Source organism: Pristiophorus japonicus, chromosome 11 (genome assembly GCF_044704955.1).
Source record: "Pristiophorus japonicus isolate sPriJap1 chromosome 11, sPriJap1.hap1, whole genome shotgun sequence".
In the NCBI taxonomy this organism is placed as follows: Eukaryota; Metazoa; Chordata; class Chondrichthyes; family Pristiophoridae; genus Pristiophorus; species Pristiophorus japonicus.
This window is the reverse complement of record NC_091987.1, coordinates 76,036,311-76,063,341: the sequence shown is the minus strand read 5'-3', so window position 1 is coordinate 76,063,341 and position 27,031 is coordinate 76,036,311. Positions and strand designations below refer to the sequence as shown.

Here is a 27,031-nt window from a genome sequence, read left to right as displayed (position 1 = left end):
AGGACCCTAAACGGTACGGTTTTAAAAACTTCTAAATATGATTTTTGTTTTAATTTACTAAAACTGACTAATGTACCCCAAAATAATTAGAAAATAGTTTAATAATTTTTTTAAGTGAATTTCAGTAAGTTAATATCGGGTTACTCAGGTGGTGGATTGACACTGATAAACCTATTTCAGCTGTGTTAATGAAACTTCACCATGTTACCACTTTTAAATATATGAAGAGCAATCTTTAAAAGCAATTTTTAAAAATTGTTTTAAAAAGCTGCCTGATTGTGCTGATTCATGGCAGATTTTGTTTGACGATATGCAAATTATTGAGCAAAAACTGTGAGGGGGCTGGGTGGGGGAAAGGAGAAGAGAGAAGACTTTTCCAAACTGGCACAATATATGCTGGAATCGACAATTGCGCCAAAAGTGGAAACTCTATCCCATAATTTCTATCACTGGAAATTGTCTATGCTTAATCTGTTGCAGTTGTAATTGTTCCAGGCTCAGGTGTCTCATAATATCTGCAATCTGTTTGTAAATGAACAAACGCCAGGGAATCCTTCTGGCATCTAAATTTTGCTTTTGTCCTGATGATACATAAATTATTTGAGAGTCATATCTTGGAGTCATATCTAATTCTGCACTCTTGAGCATCCCTGATTATAATCGCTCAACCATTGGTGGCCGTTCCTTCTGTTGCCTCGGCGCCAAGCTCTGGAACACACTGTCTAAATCTGTCCGCCTCTCTACCCCTCTTTCCTCCTTCAAGACGTTCCTTAAAACATACCTCTTTGACCATGCTTTTGGTCACCATCCCCTAATTTCTAATTAAACTGCTCGGTGTCAAATTTTTTATCTCCTAAGCGCCTTGGGATGTTTCACTACGTTAAAGGCGCTATATAAATGCAAGTTGTTGTTACTCTTGTACATTTGGATTCTATCTTAATTTGACAGTTCTGTAAGAAGAAACTGCTGATCAATATGGCAAGATTTGCCTAATTCTTAGTTCAGTTTCTTCAGATGAATTGCATGTGTAGGTTCTTGCAGTAAGGCAGGACTCTTGAGTACAATGCTGTACAATTACAAAAAATACCCTCAAAGAACATAAGAATTAGGAGCAGGAGTATGCCATATGGCCCGAAAAGCCTGCTCTGCCATTCAATAAGATCATGGCTGATCTTTGACCTCAGCTCCACTTTCCCATCCAAAACCCATATCCTTTGATTCCCCTTAAGTCCAAAAATCTCTCTCTCGGCCTTGAATATACTCGATTCAACATCCACAGCCCTTTGGGGTAGAGAATTCCAAACATTCACAACCCTGAGTAAAGCAATTCCTCCTTCTTGGTCTTAAATGACTGACCCCCTTATCCTGAGATTATGCCCCCTAGTTTTTTTTTAAATTTATTCGTTCACTGGATGTGGGCATCACTGGCAATTTCAGAGGAGGTGGTGATGAGCCGCCTAGGCCATTTCAGAGGGCAGTTTAAGAGTCAACCACATTGCTATGGGTCAGGAGTCACATATAGGCCAGACCGGGTAAGGATGCAGATTTCCTTCCCTGAAGGACATTAGTGAACCAGATGGGTTTTTACAACAATCCGGCAGTTTCATGGTCACCCTTCCTGGTACTAGCTTTTTATTCCAGATTTATTTATTAACTGAATTTAAATTACGCAGCCTCCGTGGTGGGAATTGAACCCCCATCTCTGGATTACTAGTCCAGTGACATAACCGTTATGCTACCAAACCTGTAGTTCTAGACTTTCCAACCAGAGGAAACCACCTCTCGACATCTACCCTGTCAATCTCCCTCAGAATCTTGTGTTTCATAAGAACATATAAGAATTAGGAACAGGAGTAGGCCATCCAGCCCCTCGAGCCTGCTCTGCCATTCAACAAGATCATGGCTGATCTGGCCGTGAACTCTGCTCCATTTACCCGCCCGCTCCCCATAACCCTTAATTCCCTTATTGGTTAAAAATCTATCTATCTGTGATTTGAATACATTCAATGAGCTAGCCTCAACTGCTTCCTTGGGCAGAGAATTCCACAGATTCACAACCTTCTAGGAGAAGAAATTTCAATGAGATCACCTCTCATTCTTCCAAACTTGAGAATTTAGGCTCAATCTCTCCTCATCCTCTGTGACTTCAACATCCATCTCAATTCTTCATGTTCTCTCCTGAGTTCACTACCCTCCTGCCCTTCCTTAATTTCTCCCTCCATGTAAGTTCCTCAACCCATATTCAAGGCCACTCCTTTGATCTTGCAATCTCTCGTGGCCTTGCTATTCCAACCGTATTAATTAAAGATAAAGCCATCTCTGACCATTTCCTTGAATCGCTCTCGACCCACATTCCACTTCCCCAATCCAAACTTACTTCCTTCTGAATCCGCCCCTGGAAAAAAAAAACACTCCAAACTTCATTGCAACTGCACTTATCAACTCCAAACTGTCCAACCTTTGGCCCTCTTTTAACAAAGACATTTCTGCAGCCACTGATCTTCTCAACCACACCCTCACTACCACCTTTGATGCCTGAGTACCGATTAAAATGATTACCCTCTCCCACCCTGGCTGTTCCCCCTAGTACAGCCCTCATCTTCGCTCCCTCAAGTCAAAAGGGTGCAGACTTGAACGGATGTGGCGGACAACTGGTTTAGCCATTCACCACCAGATCTGGCTGAAACACAAAAAACGCTATTGGGTCCTACTCTTGTGTACAAAAACTGCTCACTATTCCAGGATCATTCTGGATTGCAAAAATAACCCCCGGCTACTATTCTCTGCTGCTAACCATCTCCTTAACCCTCTCTCTCCTGTCTCTACCATGCTCGCCTCCAATAACGTGTGAGGAGCTCATGGACTTTTTTGTCTCAAAGATTGAGACCATCTGATCAACTGCCTCTGCAAGTTCTGTTCCTTCACCTAGCCCACATGGTCAAACGTCATCTGAGGCTCCCACCTGCCCTAGCCCTAAACTTGCATCTTTCTCTAGTTTCTCTTTGATCGTCCCTCTTAATCTCTCCAAACTCATCTTATCCATGAGACCCACTTCCTGCTTTCTTGAACCTATTCCAACTAAACTGCTGACCACCCAACTTCCTTTTTAGACATCTGTTAGCTGACATTGTGAATGGTTCTCTCTCCTCTGGTACTGTTCCCCTCTCCAAATCTGCTGTCATCATCCCTCTCCTCAAAAAAAACCCCATAACCCCACTTTGCTTGCTAGCTATCGCACTATCTCTAACCTCCCTTTCCTGTCCAAAGTACTTGAATGTGTTGTCGCCTCCCAAATCAGTGACCATCTGTCTGAGTTCAGTGTTTGAATCCCTTCAATCTGGTTTTCTCCCCTGCCACAATACCAACACAGCTCTCATCAAAGTCACAAATGACATCCTTTGTGAATGTGACAAAGGTAAACTATCCCTCCTCGTCCTTTTGGACCTGTCTGCAGCCTTTGACACAGTTGACCATCCTCTTCCAATGCCTCCCCACCAACATAAGAACATAACTAGGAACAGGAGTAGCCCATACGGCCCCTTGAGCCTGCTCCGCCATTTAATACGATCGTGGCTGATCCGATCATGGACTCGGGTCCACTTTCCTGCCTGCTCTCCGAAACACCCTATTCCCTTATCATTTAAGAAACTGTTTGTCTTAAATTTATTCAATGTCCCAGCTTCCGCAGCTCTCTGAGGCAGCAAATTCCACAGATCCACAACCCTTTGAGAGAAGAAAGTTCTCCTCATCTCAGTTTTAAATGGGCGGCCCCTTATTCTAAGGTTATGCCCTCTAGTTCTAGTCTCCCCTATCAGTGGAAATATCCTCTCTGCATCCATCTTGTCAAGTCTCCTCAATCTGATACGTTTTGATAAGATCACCTCTCATTCTTCTGAATTCCAGTGGTAGAGGCCCAACCTACTCAACCTTTCCTCATAAGTCAACCCCCTCGTCTCCGGAGTCAACCTTGTGAACATTCTCTGAATTGCCTCCAAAGCAAGTATATCCTTTTGTAAATATGGAAACCAAAACTGCACACAGTATTCCAGTACACCAATACACTATACCAACTGTAGCAAGACTTCCCTGCTTTTATACTCCATCCCCTTTGCAATAAAGGCCAAGATTCCATTGGCCTTCCTGATCACTTGCTGTATTTGCATACTATCCTTTTGTGTTTCATGCACAAGTACCCCCAGGTCCTGTTGTACTGCAGCATTTTGCAATCTTTCTCCATTTAAATAATAACTTGCTCTTTGATTTTTATTTTGCCAAAGTGCATGACCTCACACTTTCCAACATTATACTCCATCTGCCAAATTTTTGCCCACTCACTTAGTCTGTCAGTCCTTTTGCAGATTTTTCTGTGCCCTCCTCACACATTGCTTTTCCTCCCATCTTTGTATCATCAGCAAACTTGGCTACGTTACACTTGGTCCCTTCTTCCAAGTTGTTAATATAGATTGTAAATAGTTAGGGTCCCAGCACTAATCCCTAAGGCACCCCCACTGGTTACTGATTGCCAACCCGAGAATGAACCATTTATCCTAACTCTGTTTTCTGTTAGTTAGCCAATCCTCTATCCATGCTAATATATTACCCCCAATCCTGTGAACTTTTAACTTGTGCAGTAACCTTTTATGTGGCACCTTGTCAAATGCCTTCTGGAAGTCCAAATACACCACATCCACTGGTTCCCCTTTATCCACCCTGTTGGTTACATCCTCAAAGAACTCCAGCAAATTTGTCAAACATGACTTCCCCTTCATAAATCCATGCTGACTCTGCCTGACCGAATTTTGCTTTTCCAAATGTCCAGTTAGGTGGGAATGCACTCACCTGGTTCCATTCTTATCCATCTAATCGTAGCCAGAAAATCTCCTGCAATGGTTTCTTTTCCCATTCCCGCATCGTTCCCTCTGTTCTTGGCCCTCTTTTATTTCCCATCTATATGCTGCCCCTCGGAGATATCATCCGAAAACACTGAGTCAGTTTCCACATGTACTCCTACGACACCAGCTCTATCTCTCCACCACTTCTCTCGACCCCTGCTTGGTATCGAAATTGTCAGATTGCTTGTCTGACATTCAGTACTGGATGAGCAGAAATTTTCTCTAATTAAATATTGGAAAGACCGAAACCATTATCTTTGGTTCCTGCCACAAACTGCGTTCCCTAACCATTGACTCCATCCCTCTCCCTAGCATCACTTTGAGGGTGAACAAGACTGTTCGCAACCTAGGTGTCATATTTGACCCGGAAATGAGTTTCCAGCCACATACCCGCGGCGTAACTAAAACTGCCTTTTTACACCTCCGTAACATTGCCTGTCTCCGCCCCGCCTCAGCTCTTCTGCTGCTGAAACCCCTCATCCATGCCTTTGTTACCTCTAGACTTGACTACTCCAACTCACTCCTTGCCAGCCTCCCACATTCTACACGATGTAAACTTGAGGTCATCCAAAACTCAGCACTCTATGTGCTAACTCGCACCACGTCACCATTATCCATCATATGTGCTTTCTGACCTACATTGACTCCTGGTTAAACTACGCCTCAATTTCAAAATTCTCATCTTTGTTTACAAATAAATCCATGGCCTTGTCCCTCCCTATCTCTCATCTTTTTCAGCCTCACAACCCCACAAGATGTCTGCGCACCTCAAATTCTGGCCTCTTGAACATCCCTCATTATAACTGCTCAACCATCGGTGGCCATGCCTTCAGCTGTTTGGGCCTGAAGCTCTGGAACTCCCTCTCTAAACCTCTCCGCCTCTACCTCTCTTTCCTCTAAGACGCTCCTTAAAACCTACTCTTTTAAACAAGCTTTTGATCATCTGCCTTAATTTCTTTTGTGGCTTGGTGTCAAATGTATCTGTTTTTGTCTTGTAACACTGTTGTGAACATTTTACTACGTTAAAGGAGCGATTATAAATAAGTTATTATTATTATACGACAGCCCTCTCATTCCAGGGATCAATCTAGTGAACCTTCGTTGCACCTGCCCATAAGGCACGTATGTCCTTTCTCAGATAAGGAGTCCAAAACTGTGCACAGTACTCCAGAGGCGGTCTCATTAAAGCCCTGTACACTTGTAGTAAGACTTCCTTACTCTTGTACTCTAACCCCCTTGCAATAAAGACCAACATGACCATTTGCATTCCTAATTGCTTACTGTAGCTCCATGCTAGCTGTTTCTTGTACGAGGAAACCTAAATCTCTGAATACCGACATTTAAAAGTTTCTCACCATTTTAAAAAAAAATAATCTTTTTTAATTCTTCCTGCCAAAGTGAATAACCTCACATTTCCCCACATTGACTCCATTTGCTAATTTATTGCCCACTCACTTAAACTGTATATATCCCTTTGCAGCCTCTTTGTGACACAAAGAGCCTGCAAGGGATATAGACAGGTTATTGAAAGCTTCTTTCGATATTTTAGTTGGCGAAATTTGTTTTAGTAAACATGAGCTTGTTTCTAGCCTGAGAAATGTGGTTCTTCAATGTGTTGTGTTCCACTGGTTCAGAGAGATTTTGGAATGCATGATATCCGTTATTTCAGGAGCACCACAGTAGAAGAGTTCATTGTTTGTGCTGTAGCAATGCTATCCCAGATACTTAGCGATAAGGGCAAGGAGGTTCATAAGGAGCACAGGTTTGCCTATGGAAGTAGACTTCTGTAGTGAAAGAAAGTAGCACAGGTATAAGCAAGGGGCCTAAGTTGCAGTATACAACAGCGACTTATATTTGTACAGTGCCTTTAACAGAAAAACATGCAAGATACTTCATAGAATTGTAATTAAACAATAAATGGGTGTTGAGCCAAAGCAGAACATAAGAAATAGGAGCAGTAGGCCACACAGCCTCTTGAACCTGCTCCACCATTCAATAAGATCATGGCTGATCATCGACCTTAACTCCACTTTCCTGCCTGATCTCCATATCCCTTGATTCCCTTAGTCCAAAAATCTATTAAATGTGGAAATGGCCGAGACCTTAAATAATTATTTTGCTTCGGTCTTCACAGTGGAAGACACAAAAACCATGCCAAAAATTGCTGGTCACAGGAATGTGGGAAGGGAGGACCTTGAGACAATCACTATCACTAGGGGGGTAGTGCTGGACAGGCTAATGGGACTCAAGGTAGACAAGTCCCCTGGTCCTGATGAAATGCATCCCAGGGTATTAAGAGATGGCGGAAGTTATAGCAGATGCATTTGTTATAATCTACCAAAATTCTCTGGACTCTGGGGAGGTACCAGCGGATTGGAAAGCAGCTAATGTAACGCCTCTGCTTAAAAAAGGGGACAGACAAAAGGCAGGTAACTATAGGCCAGTTAGTTTAACATCTGTAGTGGGGAAAATGCTGAAGCTATCATTAAGGAAGAAATAGCGGGACATCTAGATAGGAATAGTGCAATCAAGCAGACACAGCATGGATTCATGAAGGGGAAATCATGTTTAACTAATTTACTGGAATTCTTTGAGGATATAACGAGCATGGTGGATAGAGGTGTACCGATGGATGTGGTGTATTAGATTTCCAAAAGGCATTCGATAAGGTGCCACACAAAAGTTTACTGCAGAAAATAAAGGTTCGTGGAGTCAGAGGAAATGTATTGGCATGGATAGAGAATTGGCTGACGAACAGAAAGCAGAGAGTCGGGATAAATGGGTCCTTTTCGGGTTGGAAATCGGTGGTTAATGGTGTGCCATAGGGATCGGTGCTGGGATCACAACTGTTTACAATATACATAGATGACCTGGAAGAGGGGACAGAGTGTAGTGTAACAAAATTTGCAGATGACAAAAAGATTAGTGGGAAAGCAGGTTGTATAGAGGACAAAGAGGCTGCAAAGAGATTTGGATAGGTTAAGCGAATGGGCTAAAGTTTGGCAGATGGAATACAATGTTGAAAAGTGTGAATAATCCATCTTGGGGGGGGGGAAACAGTAAGAGGGAATATTATTTGAATGGGGAGAAATTACAACATGCTGAGGTGCAGAGGGACCTGGGGGTCCTTGTGCATGAAACCAAGTTAGTTTGCAGGTGCAGCAGGTAATCAGGAAGGCGAATGGAATGTTGGCCTTCATTGCGAAAGGGATGGAGTACAAAAGCAGGGAGGTCCTGCTGCAACTGTATAGGGTATTGGTGAGGCCACACCTGGAGTACTGCGTGCAGTTTTGGTCACCTTACTTAAGGAAGGATATACTGGCTTTGGAGGGGTACAGAGACGATTCACGAGGCTGATTCTGGAGATGAGGGGGTTACCTTATGATGATAGATTGAGTAGACTGGGTCTTTACTTGTTGGAGTTCAGAAGGATGAGGGGTGATCTTATAGAAACATTTAAAATAATGAAAGGGATAGACAAGATAGAGGCAGAGAGGTTGTTTCCACTGGTAGGGGAGACTAGAACTAGGGGGCACAGCCTCAAAATACGGGGGAGCCAATTTAAAACTGAGTTGAGAAGGAATTTCTTCTCCCAGAGGGTTGTGAATCTGTGGAATTCTCTGCCCAAGGAAGCAGTTGAGGCTAGCTCATTGAATGTATTCAAGTCACAGATAGATAGATTTTTAACCAATAAGGGAATTAAGGGTTACGGGGAGAGGGCAGGTAAGTGGAGTTGAGTCCACGGTCAGATCAGCCATGATCTTGAATGTCGGAGCAGGCTCAAGGGGCTAGATGGCCTACTCCTGTTCCTAATTCTTGTGTTCTTATGTTCTATCGATCTTTGCCTTGAATGTACTCAAAGACTCAGCATCAACAGCCCTGTGGGGTAGAGAATTCCAAAGCTTCACAACCATCTGAGTGAAAAAAATTCCTCCTCATCTTGGTCTTAAATGGCCAACCCCTTATCCTGAGACTATGCCCCCTGGTTCTAGACACTCTAGCCAGGGGAAACAGCCTCTCAGCATGTACCCTGTCAGTCCCCTTCAGAACCTTGTATATTTCAATGAGATCATCGCTCATTCTTTTAAACTCGAGAGTATAGGCTCAATTGCTCAGGACAGCCCCCTCATCCCAGTGCACGTAATGGGAAATGTAACCATAAACTTGTTTGAAGAAGTGGCTTCTAAGGAGGGTCTTGAAGCATTGGTGATGGGTGAGTGGGATTTGATGTGGGATAGGATATAGAGTCAGAAGCTCAGCTTAGGGTTGAATAGGTTCTGGAGAGTCTAGTTCAATTTGAATTTGTGACTGGTGAGGGGGAGGGAGATGGAATCAGTAACGAGGATTTGTGGCGAGGGCAATGGCTCATAAGAACATAACATGAGAATTAGGAACAGGAGTAGGCCATCTAGCCCCTCGAGCCTGCTCCGACATTCAAGATCATGGCTGATCTGGCCGTGGACTCAGCTCCACTTACCCGCCCGCTCCCCATAACCCTTGATTCCCTTATTGGTTAAAAATCTATCTATCCGTAACTTGAATACATTCAATGAGCTAGCCTCAACTGCTTCCTTGGGCAGAGAATTCCACAGATTCACAACCCTCTGGGAGAAGAAATTCCTTCTCAACTCGGTTTTAAATTGGCTCCCCCGTATTTTGAGGCTGTGCCCCCTAGTTCGAGTCTCCCCGACCAGTGGAAACAACCTCTCTGCCTCTATCTTGTCTATCCCTTTCATTATTTTAAATGTTTCCATAAGATCACCCCTCATCCTTCTGAACTCCAACGGGTAAAGACCCAGTCTACTCAATCTATCATCATAAGGTAACCCCCTCATCTCCGGAATCAGCCGAGTGAATCGTCTCTGTACCCCTTCCAAAGCTAGTATATTCTTAAGTAAGGTGACCAAAACTGCACGCAACACTCCAAGTGTGGCCTCACCAATACCCTATACAGTTGTATCAGGACCTCCCTGCTTTTGTACTCCATCCCTCTCGCAATGAAGGCCAACATTCCATTCGCCTTCCTGATTACCTGCAAATTAACTTTTTGGGATTCATGCACAAGGACCCCCAGGTCCCTCTGCACCGCAGCATGTTGTAATTTCTCCCCATTCAAATAATATTCCCGTTTACTGTTTTTTTTTTTTTCCCCAAGGTGGATGACCTCACACTTTCCAACATTGTATTCCATCTGCCAAACCTTAGCCCATTCGCTTAACCTATCCAAATCTCTTTGCAGCCTCTGTGTCCTCTACACAACCCACTTTCCCACTAATCTTTTTGTCATCTGCAAATTTTGTTACACTACACTCTGTCCCCTCTTCCAGGTCATCTATGTATATTGTAAACAGTTGTGATCCCAGCACCGATCCCTGTGGCATACCACTAACCACCGATTTCCAACCCGAAAAGGACCCATTTATCCCGACTCTCTGCTTTCTGTTAGTCAGCCAATTCTCTATCCATGGGTAATACATTTCCTCTGACTCCGCGAACCTTTATCTTCTGCAGTAACCTTTTGTGTGGCACCTTATCGAATGCCTTTTGGAAATCTAAATACACCACATGCATCGGTACACATCTATCCACCATGCTCGTTATATCCTCAAAGAATTCCAGTAAATTAGTTAAACATGATTTCCCCTTCATGAATCCATGTTGCGTCTGCTTGATTGCACTATTCCTATCTAGATGTCCCGCTATTTCTTCCTTTAATAGTTTCAAGCATTTTCCTGACTACAGATGTTAAACTAACCGGCTTATAGTTACCTGCCTTTTGTCTGCCCCCTTTTTTAAACAGAGGAGTTACATTAGCTGCTTTCGAATCCACTGGTACCCCCCCAGAGTCCAGAGAATTTTACTAGATTATAACGAATGCATCTGCTATAACTTCCGCCATCTCTTTTAATACCCTGGGATGCATTTCATCAGGACCAGGGGACTTGTCTACCTTGAGTCCCATTAGCCTGTCTAGCACTACCCTAGTGATTGTCTCAAGGTCCTCCCTTCCCACATTCCTGTGACCAGCAATTTTTGGCATGGTTTTTGTGTCTTCCATTGTGAAGACCGAAGCAAAATAATTATTTAAGGTCTCAGCCATTTCCATATTTCCCATTATTAAACCCCCTTCTCATCTTCTAAGGGACCAACATTTACTTTACTCACTGTTTTCCGTTTTATATATCTGTAAAAGCTTTTACTATCTGTTTTTGTTTTGCGCAAGTTTACCATCGTAATCTATCTTTCCTTCCTTTATTGCTTTCTTAGTCATTCTTTGCTGTTGTTTAAAATTTTCCCAATCTTCTAGTTTCCCACTAACCTTGGCCACCTTATACGCATTGGTTTTTAATTTGATACTCTCCTTTATTTCCTTGGTTATCCACGGCTGGTTATCCCTTCTCTTACCGCCCTTTTTCACTGGAATATATTTTTGTTGAGCACTATGAAAGAGCTCCTTAAAAGTCCTCCACTGTTCCTCAATTGTGCCACCGTTTAGTCTATGTTTCCAGTCTACTTTAGCCAATTCTGCCCTCATCCTACTGTAGTCCCCTTTGTTTAAGCATAGTACGCTCGTTTGAGACACTACTTCCTCACCCTCAATCTGTATTACAAATTCAATCATACTGTGATCACTCATTCAGAGAGGATCTTTTACTAGGAGATCGTTTATTATTCCTGTCTCAATACACAGGACCAGATCTAAAATAGCTTGCTCCCTTGTAGGTTCTGTAACATACTGTTCTAAGAAACAATCCCGTATACATTCTATGAATTCATCCTCCAGGCTACCCCGTGCGATTTGATTTGACCAATCGATATGTAGGTTAAAATTCCCCATTATTACTGCCATTCCTTTTTCACATGCCTCCATTATTCCCTTGATTATTGCGCGCCCCACCGTGAAGTTATTATTTGGGAACCTATAAACTACGCCCACCAGTGACTTTTTCCCCTTACTATCTCTAATCTCCACCCACAATGATTCAACATTTTGTTCATTCGAGCCAATATCGTCTCTCGCAACTGCCCTGATATCATCCTTTATTAACAGAGCTACCCCACCTCCTTTCCCTTCTTGTCTATCTTTCTGAATCGTCAGATATCCCTGTATGTTTAATTCCCAGTCTTGGCCACCCTGCAACCACGTTTCTGTAATGGCCACCAAATCATACCCATTTGTAATGATTTGTGCCGTCAACTCATTTACTTTATTTCGAATGCTGCGTGCGTTTAGGTAGAGTGTTTTAATACTAGTTTTTAAACCATGATTTTTAGTTTTGACCCCTCCTGCAGCCCTTTTATATTCAGTGGCCCTTTTTGTTTTTTGCCTTGGGTTTCTCTGCCCTCCACTTTTACTCATCTCCTTTCTGTCTTTTGCTTTTGTCTCCTTTTTGTTTCCCTCTGTCTCCCTGCATTGGTTCCCATCCCCCTGCCATATTAGTTTAACTCCTCCCCAACAGCACTAGCATACACTCGCCCTAGGACATTGGTTCCGGTCCTGCCTCGGTGCAGACCGTCCGGTTTGTACTGGTCCCACCTCCCCCAGAACTGGTTCCAATGCCTCAGGAATTTGAATCCCTCCCTGCTGCACCACTGCTCAAGCCACGTATTCATCTGAGCTATCCTGCGATTCCTACTCTGACTAGCACGTGGCACTGGTAGCAATCCCGAGATTACTACTTTTGAGGTCCTACGTTTTAATTTCGTTCCTCGCTCAGTCTTCCTAATTTTGATCTGGAGGAGATTGCGGCTCATCCAAACTTGATAGCTCAGAGCAGTGGACTGGTTGAGCAGTGATGGAGAGGTAGAGCTGGATGTCATCAGCATATATGTGGAAGCTGACTTGTGCCGTTGGATGATATCACCATGAGGCAAGGTGTAACCGAGGAAGAGGAGGAGCCGAGCATAGATCCTTGGGGGACTCCAGAGGTACAAGTGCAGGGGCCAGTACCGGTGATGATCTTACTATGATTGCATCAGTAAGAGTGGAATCAAGTAAGGGCAGTCCCATTGAGTTGGGCAACAGAGGAGAGCCTTTGAAGGAGGATGGTGTGGTAACTTTGTAATTTTGGCATTGTGACAGAGATGGAAATCTGATTGGAGATTTGTAAACATAGAGTTGCACGAAAGTTGGCCATGGATTTAGGGGGTCTTCAGGATGTTTAAGGACTTTCGGGAGTAACAGGAGATTGGAGCTGGGCCTCCAGTACCTTTCTCAAGTGGCCATTTTTCATGTGTGACGTTAGATGGGTATTTGCAGGCTATCCAATCCTGTCCTTGCTTAAAGCCCACGTAATGCACATCCTGTTGGAGTTATCAGATGGTGATTCGGAATAGGGACCTTTTGCGCGCTCCTTTTCTAATCCAACTGTGTTTAGGCTGATTATAGTGTTCTTATCGTTGCTCCAGCTGAGATCAGCTAACTGCTCATTGCAGACTAAGGATTGAACCTGGAACTTGATCTGTGACTCAGCTCACTGCCTTAACATGTAGCAAGTTTTGTAATACAAGGTCAGGTAATTAATGGAATAGCCCCATATCAAACATTTATTAGTTGGCTTAATGTGACGTCAATATGACATGCAAGGGATTGCACAAGATGAGCACATGTAGAAGCATGCAGTTCCAGCTTTTAAGATCCATTTTGGTACCGCTAAATAAGCATGTCAGCTGTCAAGCTGAAATAACCAATAGTTTGATTTTGACAAATTTCATGAATTGTAAAAAGTTTGCATCTGATCACATCTCAAACATTCAAAATGCTTCATGTAAAGTAAGTTTATTTTAAAGTGCAGTGATCATTGTGTAGGCTAGCCCAGCAGCTCTTTTGCACACAGTTAAATGACCAGACCATTTATTTGTGGTAGTTTTTCAGGGCAGGATATTAACTAGGGTACTGGCAGAATGCCCCACTCTTTTTCTAGGAGCAATAATAAGGTCTTTAATGACCACCTGATTCAACTGAATAGGCGAGTGGGATCTCCGCTTAAAATTTCATCCAAATACGGGCACTTCCTACAATGTAGAACTCGTTATGCTGGCGTGATTGTGCTCAAGTCCTGGAAGTGGCTTGAACCCACGAATATGAGGCGAGTGTACGACCAACTAGGCCAAATCGAGTGCCAGTTGAAATGTGTGCACTGCTGTTTTAATTTGTCAAATTATTAAATGCCATTCATTGCTGCACTCCCTCGGAGTGCTCCGAAGAGTCGGCCCGACCCCTCGGAGGCAGTGCTGTGGGGAGGAGCAGCTGGCCCAAGGACCGTGGCTGCAGGACTTCCAGCAGGGCGAGGAGAAAGATTATAATTGGTAAGTCGGATTTTGACTGTCGCGTTATGCGCTTGCTCCACCCGGCAGCCAAGAATGGTTCTGGACGAGGGGTGGTGCCGGATAAGAGAGGTTCAACCTGTTATGCAATAAAAACTAGAGAATTAAGTTCTAATTTATGATATATCATTTTTCTTTTTACAGTTGTATATGTATCAGCTGTTCCGGAGTTTAGCATACATCCATTCCTTTGGTATTTGCCATCGGGATATCAAACCACAGAATCTGCTGCTTGATCCTGAAACAGCTGTCCTGAAACTCTGTGACTTTGGAAGGTGAGTGCTGGAAAAGCTCTTTGTTGTACTCCATTATTAACAAATGGTTGGGGGGCTGGGGATGGTGTTTGGGGAGGAGGCAAAGGAAGCCCCAGCTTTTATTTAGCTTTAAACCCCTCCCAATGCTTAACAAGTAAATGCATTGGCTAGTACATCACTGATGCATACAAATCTAAGGCGCATTTTCAAGGTTATACTGTTGGCCGATTTCTGCAGATCTAGCTGCTCCACAAGACCAGATTTCCTGCTGATTTGCTATCCAGTGATTCCTTCTGAAAAATATAAATGTTCGGAGTAAAATCTACACAAGTTTAGGCCTGGCAGTAGTGCTCCTCCTCTTTCTTCTCCTACCCCAAACATGCACAATCAAATCACCTGCTCATATATAATGGTCTAGGCTCAGATATAAAAATGAACACCAGGGTGAAGTGGTGGAGAACTACTGGCACCGATATAACTGTGTCTGAGTATAAAGCAGTGCGTTAGGTTAGGTGAAGACAAAAGGGAAGGTAGTGAGGAGGGAGAAAGAATTTCTATGCAAGTCTGAAGGCACAAAACTAGAGTTCCCTGATCAAAGGAATTCAAAATTTCTAGCACTTGAAAGAAAAGTGAGTAACATGATTAATAACTTTACTGTGGAGTTCTATTTTCTCTTTTAAAATTTCTTAGCTTATTGGCAAGATTTATGTGATATTACATAGAATCATGTAGAATTTACAGCACAGAAACAGGTCATTCAGCCCAGCTGGCTTATGCCAGTGCTTATGCTCCACACGAGCCTCCTCTCACTCGACATCTAACCCTATCCGCATATTCTTCTTTTCTTTTCTCTCGCATACTTATCTAGCAGCCCTTAAATGCATCTATGCTATTTGCCTCCACTACTCCATGTGGGAGCAAGTTCCACATTCTAACCACTCCCTGGGTAAAGTTTTTCCTGAATTCCTTATTGGATTTATTAGTGACTATCTTTTGTATTTATGACTCCTAGTTCTGGACTCCTCCACAAATGGAAACATCTCTACGTCTACCCTATCAAACCACTTCATGATTTTATTAGGTCACGCCGCAGCCTTCCTTTTTCGAGAGAAAAGAGCCCCAGCCTGTTCAGTCTTTCTGGATAAATATAACCTCTCTGTTCTGGTATCATTGCTTCCCAGTGTGTCTATGTAATTATGAAGACCAGAACTGTGCACAATATTCCAAACGTGGTCTTACCAAGATTATACCTGTATACAAGTTTAACACAATCGCTCTGCTTTCAATTTTATTCCTCTAGAAATGAATCCCAGTTCTTTGTTTGCATTTTTTCATGGACTTGTTAACCTGCAATGCTACTTTTAATAATTTGTGAATCTGTAACCCTAGAACCCTTTGCTCCTTCACCCCATTTAAACTCTTTTCCAAGGAGTATGTGGCCTCCTTATTCCTCTTGCCAAGAATAGCCACAATACATACTTTATAACTTCTAGCATAAACTTATTAAAATTGTACAAGGGAGAAAATGTCATTTACAACATTTGATTCTTTTTCAAGCTGAATTCTTTGCTAATTAAGTTGAACAATGTCAGTACTATGTAATGGAACATTTTCCACTTTTTCTATTGGGCAGTAATAGGTTAGTTAAAAAGTTGAATAGATGCATGATAAAACACTCTTGTGCTCCAATAGTATCTTAAACCAACCTTCAGATGAGTTCCCTCCCTCTCCATGTACTGTCATATCTGACAGGCTAAATATTGAGCAAAAGGTGACTTTTTAAAAATTAACTAACTTTTCATATTAAATGTAAAAACTAAAATGGAGCTATTGCATTTAGTTTTGGTGAATGATTTCAAAACTAGAAACCTGGGAAGTTTTAAATACAAAAATGATTCCACGACAAGCACTTCACCACGAAGTATAAGTACCTAAATGTCAAAGTTGACTTGTCACTTTTTAAATTTCATTTCATTGTAAATTGCATTGCTTGTAGGATTGTATCCAATGATATTTTCTTATTTCTTCCTATACTTTCTCTTCTCCTCCCCCACACCATCACATAGCATGTTGACAGTCGAGTTTGATCTGCAGAACCGTTATTGTCTTTACATTGTGGTCCTGATTTATTTCTGTCTGATGAGATCCTTTATGTAGAGGGTTGCATAATTATTCACAAGTTCATAATAGAAAAACTTAGGAAGGAACTTGTTCTCTCCACAGTCTGTGGTTCATTGTTGGTTATCTGACTGACTTGTAACATCCATCTCTCATTTGTTGTACCTCTAAGTAATATTAGAATTTGCTGCAGTATTAGTGAGGGGAGAATCATCCAGGGAATCTGCTCGATGTCTTGTTTGGAGGTTTGCCATTAGATTTTCTCCAATTTGTGGCAAATGTTTCCTATTTTCTATATAGGAAACATAAATAGGACTTGATAACTCAATAATAGTCCAATTCACAAGCACAGGTGGTGCTCCATCCAAAGCGATATGCCTTGATTCTCTGTAGATATAAAACTGAGATACACTGGTGAAATTGTCAGCCAAACATCAGGCCGTGTAAGAAACCAGGTGGTAGATACCTTCAATTTGACCAGAATCGATCTGCATGAAAAGATCCTCCATAGATTAATCATCATTGACAGAAGTGGTTACCTGGCAATAGAACTCCAAGTGGCACCCTATCTTTCATACTCTGAGGCCAAGATGACCGTCCTGGACAGGCCATGATAGATTCTTGTATATCTTTTTTCCCCATTCCTTTTGTAGTAATGATTTGGTTAAATTGAGCAGATCATTTTCATAAAAGGGCATCATTTTTTTAACGTTCAAGTGTCCAGATTTTGTATCAATTCAAAGAGACTCTGGAAAACGGCAGCCCATATTATTGCTTTTGTCTGTGGAAAAACTTTCTCTGTAAAAGTTCAAATGTAGAAGTTACCTATAATTTGCCACAACCAATGTTGGAACATTATCTAAAAATTTCAGACTTAACTTGGCCATTGACAACTCATTTCTGTCTTGCTGTTCCTGTAGCCACCTGCAACAACTTATGCCACCTGGTGTACAAAAAATGTGTTCACATTGAAAGCTCCTCGATATAAAAATAATGAGTCTAAAAGTTGTATATTTGGAACATTGGTGAAATTGCAGAGGCCTTGAGCCCCAAAATCTCATTCAAGGCCATAATCTTTCACACTTGCTTGTTTCCATGCTGTATGTAGTGGAAATGTGTGTTGAATATTGACATTTATATTCATTTACAGCTACTGTTGTAAACCACTTTGATTTTCATGTCTTAAGTTTAGACTTTAAATTGTTTTTACACGACTTGATTTTTAAAAAATATTTGTATTAATTTCTACCGAATTTTTACTTTCTAATAACTTTAATTTCAGTGCGAAACAATTGGTGCGTGGTGAACCAAATGTTTCTTATATCTGCTCACGGTACTACAGGGCGCCGGAGTTGATCTTTGGTGCCACGGATTATACCTCCAGTATAGGTGAGTTTTGTTATTTTAGTAGTTTACGGCATTTGGGTGTTTGCTGGCTTATGCGTGTAATCAAATCTAACGGGTAGCCTTGAAATATCCTACGTCATGATTGCTGTGTGTTTCCTGTGTGGCTGAGGCTAATTAAATCACACCTCACTCTACAACCATTTGAAATTGATTCATTCTTGGGTGTGTCAGTTCAAGGAGCCTGTGGAGTGAGACATCACTTGCTTCATCATGCATTGCTACGAACTGGATGAGTTGTTAATGCTGAGGGTGGAGTTAAATGGTGAACGTTCAACAAGAAAGCTGTGGAGTAGGGAGCAGTCAGGGCATTTAATAATCTGGGATATTAAGGGCAATAAAAAAAAATCTAGTTTTGTTGCACAAGAACCCTGCTGACTTTTTTTTAAAAGGCAGAGTTGTAAATTTGCTTCTCCAGAAGCAAGTAGTCGGTTTATAAGGGATCTGATAGTTCAGGTTCTTTTTTTTTAAAAAAAAAGTTTTCATTCATGTTCTAGATAGACATCCCTTGAGCGGGTGGACAATATGATCCAAGACGAGAGTTCATTTGTAGTGATACAAGGCTCTTGCTGTAGAATTGATGGTAATTTCAGTGTTTGGGACTTAATATTTTTATCTCTGGTGCTGACCCAATTTTCCACTTTGGGGATTTCACTTCTGGCATGGATCTATGGGCTCAATTTTCCCTAAAGCTTTTTTTTGGCGTACTTGAAGAGTTACGCCCGTTTTTTAGGGGCCCAAGTACGCCAAAAAAAATGTTCCAATTTTCCCTGTTTGATTTCTTCATTTTGGCGCAGCCTTAACCTGTCCTTTAGTTTTGGGGGTGGAGCCTTGATCTGCGCCAAAAAGATCAGATACAATGCGGGCTAGGCCTGGAAAATGAAACATACAGCCAGCTCACAACCTGCAAAAGCACATTAAAATACATTGCAGCAACTTCACAAGCAGAAATACATTGCAGCAACTTACCTCCATTAAATTATTAAAGTCGTCGTATGCCCCCCCCCCCCCCCCCGATGCCTATCCCAGTCCGCTCCCCCGCACCTAGCCCTGGCCGAGTGGCCTCCTCCCGGTCCGCTCCCCCGCACCTAGCCCTGGCCGAGTGGCCTCCTCTCTCCCGGTCCCCATGCCGAACTATACCCGAAAGGCTCCCCCTCTCTCTTACCTCTCCTGCTGCTGCTGCCCGAGCATCTGCTGCACTTACCTGTGCCGATTTCCTTAACTCGCCAGAAGGTTTTTCTACAGAGGCCACATACACTGGCCTAAGAAGAACTGGAGTAACTCTCAGCTGGCCAAACATGCCTAACTGACCAGAATTGGTGCGGGTGGCAGGTTAACGCCCCCTTTGGCTGAAAAAAACGTACCCAAAAAAAATTGTAACTAACTGGTGCAACTTGATCGGGGAAACTTGGGTTTTTTAACTTGGGCCAAAAAAAAGCGGCCTGCGCCAAAAAAGGGGCACAAATCACTGGAGAAAATTGAGCCCTATGTTTGCACAAGTCCAGTGTAGGGACTAAATGGAGGGTAGTAAGAATAATGGGGGGAGAAATTGGTTATCGCCCTGTTTGGGGGCGGAAACTTTGAGAGGCGGGAAACTTAGTGCCAGGCGCTAAAATTTCTCCCCCCTCAAAAAATTTGCTTTAGCGCTCCTGGAAGGAAGTGGAGCACTAAATCGTACAAAGGGCCCTTCCTTCCCTGCAGGTCCTGTAATTAAAAATGCAGAGTACTGGGCTGAGCAATCGTGGGCAGGACCCCGCAAAGAAAATGGAGGAACACAGCAAAAACAAAGGTAGTTTTTTTTTTGTTTTTACTTGCCTCTACCACCTCACCTTTAATTATTGCCCGGGTAGTGGCCGGCTGCCCGATCCATGCCTCTGGCAGCTGCCAGTGTTTTTGCCGAATGTTGCTGCTGCAGGTGGGCAAAATCATTATCGGGGTCGGGGCGATATGTACGGTGATGACCTCACTATCTCCGGGCGCTAATGCATTTGTGCCCCGTTAACACTCCAGGGGGCAGGGGAGGTTGCGCCCACGCAAATGCACTGAATTTCTAGGCCCTAAAATTATTCGGCGGCGGCTCATTCAAAGAGCAATCCTGTTAGTCCCACTCCCCTGCTCTTTCCCCATATCCCAGCAATAATTTTCTCGTATTTATCCAATTCCCTTTTGAAGACTACTCTTGAATCTGTAGTGCATTAGAAATCCTAACTACACGTTGCGAAAAAATTCTTCCCTCGGCCCGCCTTTCCTCCCTCCCGACTTCTATTTATAAAGCCCAGGATCCCATATGTTTTGTTAACCTATGCTGCCATCTTTAAATATTGAGCACAAGAAGCCTCAGGTCTTTCTCTTCTTGCACCCTTTTTAAAAATTGTACCAGTTTGCTTGTATTGTGTCGTCTCATTTTTCCTACCAAAATATGTCATCACACTTTTCTGTGTTGTTTCATCTGCCCATTCCTCTTTAAATCTATTAGTATCTTCCTCGCTGTATACTACACCTTCAAGTTTTGTGTCATCTGCAAACATTGAAATTGTACCCTGTAAACCCAAGGCCAGTTGCAGGGAGGTGCCAACTGTGTCCCAGACTGGCTTCATTCAATTCAGTGGGGGAAGCACTTCATAGTGGCCTGGGAATCGATCTAAAGCTGTTGATCCTTTAAAAACAAATCTTAGTAGCTGGGTACTGCTGTATTCTGAATTGGCAGAACATTTATCTGCCTGGCAACTCTGGGTAGGTTTCCAGACTGGCTTGAAATGCTGTCTCCATTTAAAATGAATGGAGCCAGTGCAGATCATCCTTGCCATTAATTAACAGCATGGCTGAGAAGGGATGCTGCTCTAAAATGAACACAATTTTCGAATTAGAAACTTATTTGGGACTTTGTTGGCAATTGGCTTGTATTGTGTCGTCTCATTTTTCCTACCAAAATATGTCGTCACATTTTTCTGTGAGTTTCATCTGCCATGTGTCTGCCCACTGAGAGTGTGGATCTGTGTTGTAACAACTTTGGAAATGAGCTAAACGGCATCAATCATAGAATCATAAAAATGTATGGCACAGAAGGAGGCCATTCAGCCCACTGTGTCTGCTGGCCAAAAAAAAAGCTATCCAGCCTAATCCCACTTTTCAGGTCTTGGTTCATAACCTTGTAGGTTATAGCATTTCAAGTGTATATCTAAGTACTTTCAAATATTTATGAGGGGTTCTGCCTCTACCACCCTTTCAGGCAGTGAATTCCAGACCCACACCGCCCTCTAGGTGAAAAAAATTCTCCTCAACTCCCCTCTAATCCTTCTACCAATGACTTTAAATCTATGCCCCTGGTTATTGATCTCTCTGCTAAGGGAAATAGGTCCTTCCTATTCATTCTATATTTAGGCCCCTCATAATTTTATACACATCAATCAAGTCTCCCCTCCACCTCTATTCCAAAGAAAACAACTCCAGCCTAAGAAATCTTTCCTTGTAGCTAAAATTCTCCAGTCCTGGCAACATCCTCATAAATCTCCTCTGTACCCTCTCTAGTGCAATCGCATCTTTCCTGTAATGTGGTGACCAGAACTGTGTGCAATACTCTAGCTGAGGCCTAACTAATGTTTTATACAGTTCAAGAATAGCATCTGTGCTATTGTATTCTATGCCTCGGCTAATAAAGTATCCCATATGCCGCCTTAATCACCTTGTCTACCTTTCCTGCTACCTTCAGGGATCTGTGGACATGCACTCCAAGTTCCCTCTCTTTCTCTACACTTCTCAGTATCTTACCATTTAATGTGTATTCCCTTGCCTTGTTAGCCCTCCCCGAATGCATTACCTTGTACTTCTCCAGATTGAATTCAGTTTGCCACTTTTCTGCCCACCTGACCAGTGCGTTAATATCTTCCTGCAATCTACAGCATTCCTCCTCACTATCAACCACACGGCCAATTTTTGTATCATCTGCAAACTTTTTAATCATGCCCCCCTGGTCTAAATCATTGATATATACCACAAAAAGCAAGAGACCTCGTACTGAGCCCTGCGGAACCCCACTGGAAACCGCCTTCTAGTCACACACAAACACCTGTTGAACATTACCCTTTGCTTCCTACCACTGAACCAATTTCGGATCCAACTTGTCACTTTCCCTTGGATCCCATGGGATTTTACTTTTCTGACCAATGTGCCATGTAGAACCTTATCAAAAAGCCTTGCTAAAATCCATGTAGTCTGCATCAACCCTCTTTGTTAGCTTCTCAAAAAACTCAAGACGCGATCTTCCCTTAACAAATCCATGCTGACTGTATTTGATTAATCAGTGCCTTTCTAAATGACGACTAATACTGTCCGTCAGAATTTTTTCCAATAATTTGTTCACCACTAAGGTTAGGCTGACTGTAGTTACTTGGTCTGTCTCCCTTTTTAAACAGAGGTACTGTGCGCTGTCCAAAATCTGGAGTTCGGGAATCCAGACACCGTGCCGATCCGTGGCGGGGTCGTCCGGAAACTGGAAAATGTTCCAAAATCCAGATTCCCCCGACCCCTCTTTCTCCCCCCCACCCCCCAGCCTCGGCCTAACCTCACCTGACCTTCCCCTGCTGTTGCCTGACCGCCGGCTGCCTGAACAACCTTCCCTGGCTTCGATCCGTCCTCCAGCTGCCTGACCCCGCTGCGGTCCGGCCGCCTGACCTCCGGCCGCCCGCCCGACCAATCTTCCCCAGACGGCCCTACCTACCTTCCTCGGCCCAGGCAAAGACGTTCCAAATTCTAGAAATACCCAGAATGGCCTCAGTCCCAAGGTTTCTGGATTTCGGACGTCACACCTGTACAACATTAGCAGTCCTCTGGCACTACACCTATAGTCAGAGGGGATTGGAAAATGATAGTCAGAGCCTCCACTATTTTCTCCCTTGCTTCTCACAACAACCTTGAATACACTTCATCTGGGCCTGGTGATTTATCTACTTTCAAAAATACTATACCCTTTAAGCCTATACCCTTTTAAAGCTGCTATGCCCTTTAGGCCTAAATTCTTAAGTTTAGAAGAATGAGAGATGATCTCATTGAAACTTACAAAATTCTTACAGGGCTTGACACGGTAGATGCAGGGAGGATGTTTCCTCTGGCTGAGGAGTCTAGAACCAGGGGTCGCAGTCTCAGAATAAGGGATCGGCCATTTAGGACTGAGATGAGGAGAAACTTCTTCACTCTGAGGGTGGTGAATCTTTGGAATTCTCTTCCCCAGAGGGCTGTGGAGGCTCAGTCTGAGTATATTCAAGACAGATATCGATAGATTTTTGGATAGTAAGGACTCTAGGGATATGGAGATATTGGAGTTGAGAGAGATCAGCCCTGATCTATCTTATTGAATGCAGAGCAGGCTCGAGGGATGGGATGGCGTATTCCTGCTCCTAATTCTTATGTTTAAAATTATTATGTTTAATACTTCCTCTCACTGTTTATCTCATCTAATATTTCACACTCCACCTCCTTAACTACAATGTCTGCATCATCCCTTTCTTTTGTGAAGACAGACGCAAAGTATTCATGAAGAACCATACCCACATCTTCCACCTCCACTCACACGTTACCTTTTTTGGTCTTTAATGGGCCCCACTCTCTTTAGTTATGATCTTGCTCGTTACATTTTTATAAAATATTTTGGGTTTTCCTTGACTTTACTTGCTGATATTTTTTCATGCCCTTTGCTTTCCTCATTTCCTTTTTAATTTCACCCTTACACTTTCTGTACCTCCTCGGCTTTCTGCCATATTTAGCTCTGGGAATCTGACGTAAGCTTCCCTTTTTTGCCTTATCCTACGCTGAATGCCCCTTGACATCCAGGGGGTTCTAGATTTGGAAGTCCCACCCATTTTCTTTGTGGGAACATATTTGCTCTGAATCCTCACTATCTCCTCCTTGAATGCCTCCCACTGCTCTGACACTGATTTACCTTCAAGTAGCTGTTTCCAGTCTAATTTTGCTAAATCACATCTCAGCTTAGTAAAATTGGCCTTTTCCCAATCAAGAAATGTTACCCCTGGTCTATCTTTGTCCTATTCCATAACTACACTAAATCTAACTGAATTATGATCTCTACCACTAAAATGCTCTCCCATTGATACCCCTTTCACCTGCGCTGCTTCACACCTGCCCTGCTTCATTCCCTAAAACTAAGTCCATAACTGCCCCCTCTTGTTGGGCTAGCTACGACTGGCTAAAAAAGTTCTTAATGCATTTTAACAATTTTGCACCCTCTATACCATTTACACTGATTCTATCCCAGTTAATATTAGGATAGTTGAAATTCCCTATTTGCAGTTCTCAGCAATTTGCCTACATATTTGCTTTTCTATCTCCCTCTGACTATTTGGGGGTCTATAGTACAGTCCAAGCAGTGTGATTTCCTGTTTTTGTTCTTCAGTTCACCCCATAGGGTCTCATTTGATGATCCTTCAAATGTATCAGCCCTCTTCACAGCTGCAATTGTTTCTTTAACCAATATTGCGAACCTCCCATCTTTTTTATCACCCTCTCTATCTCATCTGAAAACCGGGAATGCTGAGCTGCCATTCCTGCCCTTTTTTAAAGCCATGTTTCAGTAATAGCTATGATACCATATTTTCACTTGTCTATCTGTGCCCTCAACTCATCTGCTTTATTTACTAGACTCCTTGCATTGAAATATATGCCATTAAGCACTGCCGCTCCCCTATGTTGTCTATTTTCTAGCTTTTTTTCCCTCTGCCTTCCAAACTCACTAATTTACTGTCTTTCATCTCTAGCTTTGCTTCTCTCCTTTCTGAATCTATGCTCAGGTTCCCATCCCCCTGCCAAGCTAGTTTAAACCCTCTCCAACACCACTAGTAAACCTCCCCGTGAGGATATTGGTCCCTGCCATGTGTGGTGCAACTCATTAGGCTTGTACAGCTCCCACCACCCCCAGAACCAGTGCCAATGTCTCAGGAATCTAAAGCCCTCCCTCCTGCACCATCTCTCCAGCCACTCATTCATCTGCTCTTCTCCTCTTATTACTGTACTCAGCGCGTGGCATTGAGAGTAATCCGGAGATTACTTTTGAGGTCCTGCTTATTAATCTCTTTCCTAGCTCCCTAAAATCTGCCTGCAAGATCTCATCCCTCTGTCTACCTATGTCATTGGTACCGATATGGACCACGACCTCTAGCTGTTCACCCTCCCTCTCAGAATGTCCTGCAGCCGCTCAGTGACATCCTTGACCCTGGCATCAGGGAAGCAACATACATCCTGGAGTCACATCTGCGGCCGCAGAAACGCCGGTCTGTTCCACCAACTATTGAATCCCCCATCACTAACTTTCTAACTTTCCTTTCCCTACCCTGTATAGCTGAGCCGTGGACTTGGCTCTGCCTGCACTCCCTAGAGAAACCATCGCCCTCACCAGTATTCAAAACAGAATACAGGTGAGAGAGCAAGATGCACTCTGAACTCCTGCACTACCTGTCTGGTCCTCCTTGTCTGTCTGGCGGTCACCTATTACTTCTCTGTCTGCAAACTCTTAAGCTTCGGGGTGACCACCTCCTGAAAAGTGCTATCCACGTAGCTCCTAGTCTCGCTGATGCACAGCAGTGACGCCAGCCGCTGATCAAGCTCTTAAACCCGCAGCTCGACGATGCTTTCTGCATGTGATTGTCCAGGACAAGAGAAGCATCCTCAATTTCCCACATATTAGTTTATTTTCCTAGATCTGTATTTCTTGTTTTTTATTGTGCTAGAATTGGGTACTGTACTGCTTGTAATTCTTCAACTGTTTGCCCCCTTAAAACAATCTGGAATAGTAACTCTATGAAACAGTGCAGTGATATCAATTTATCAGAGTAACCACTGACATGGCTCCAAAATGAATCTAGTACAGGTACTTTAAAAACAAATGTAATGCCTTTGCATCACTGCTCTAAAAATTAACTGCTTATCTTGATTTCATGTCCGTAGATGTATGGTCAGCTGGTTGTGTGTTAGCAGAGCTATTGCTAGGACAACCCATCTTCCCTGGTGACAGTGGTGTTGATCAGCTGGTAGAAATTATAAAGGTATGATGTCAATTATTCAACCATGTGAACCTTTCTTGTACTCATTTCTAAATGGTCAGTTTTATGATCGTTTTACCTCTCTTTAAGCTTTCTCTCTTTCCTGCAGCCTACTCAACTGTATTGCTTCAACAAAGAAAGGCTAGTTTTAAATTACAGCACTGTTTTACAAAAATCTAGTTGTTCAGTTTGACAGTAATGTTGCATATTGAAACGCATTATTTTCTGCCACCTCATTCAGCTTTTCATTATCTTGACACTACTTGGAGCCTAGAGATAGTTCTTAATTACCTTAATGTTCAGTGATTTACTTCTCATACATGGATGTATGCTTCATGGAAGTTGTTTAAACCAACTAACTTTCTGTCCAGTTGTGCTGCATGGAAGCAATCAAACTCTTTTCTGTTGGGCACCAGGCTTTGTATACATTTGAGTGAGTTACATCTGACCAAATTGACAATGCAATATTCTGTAGGTGATCGTGGCCTTCTGACATTGCTCTTTGTACATGGTTGAACTTGTTTCAAAGAATGGGGCCATACCTATGGTTGGTAATCAAACATCCTTATGGACATTTACTGAAAATTGGATCATTACAACTTAGTGACCAATCTTCATGTACTAGATGTGATAGATTTGAGGGCATGTTGAACATTAGTGTTCAACTTGTTGGTAATTGTATCATCTAATGAATTGTATTCTTGTATAATAATTCATCAGATTATACAATACATAAGATTTATTACATGTTTGTTTCCAGGTCCTGGGAACGCCAACAAGGGAGCAAATCAGAGAGATGAATCCTAACTACACTGAGTTCAAATTCCCACAGATCAAGGCACATCCTTGGACTAAGGTAAGCAAAAGAAAGTTATTTGTGTAGTGGCACAGAGCCTCATTTAGCAGGCCAAGAAGTGGGGGACAGATGCTTAATACTGGAGTTTGGGAATCTGACACTAGAAGCTACCATGAAAAGCTTTTGTGACCC

General features: G+C 42.8%; 1 protein-coding gene across 1 annotated transcript in view; it reads left to right on the top strand.

Moving 5' to 3' along the window:
* Positions 1–27,031, top strand: part of gsk3ba (glycogen synthase kinase 3 beta, genome duplicate a) — a 220,351-nt gene that overhangs the window by 151,659 nt on the left and 41,661 nt on the right. Inside the window, exons 5-8 of the mRNA XM_070893571.1 lie at positions 14,364–14,494; positions 17,874–17,980; positions 25,949–26,046; positions 26,804–26,899. Coding sequence (XP_070749672.1) covers positions 14,364–14,494; positions 17,874–17,980; positions 25,949–26,046; positions 26,804–26,899 — 432 coding nt within the window. The remainder of the gene's footprint in view (positions 1–14,363; positions 14,495–17,873; positions 17,981–25,948; positions 26,047–26,803; positions 26,900–27,031) is intronic.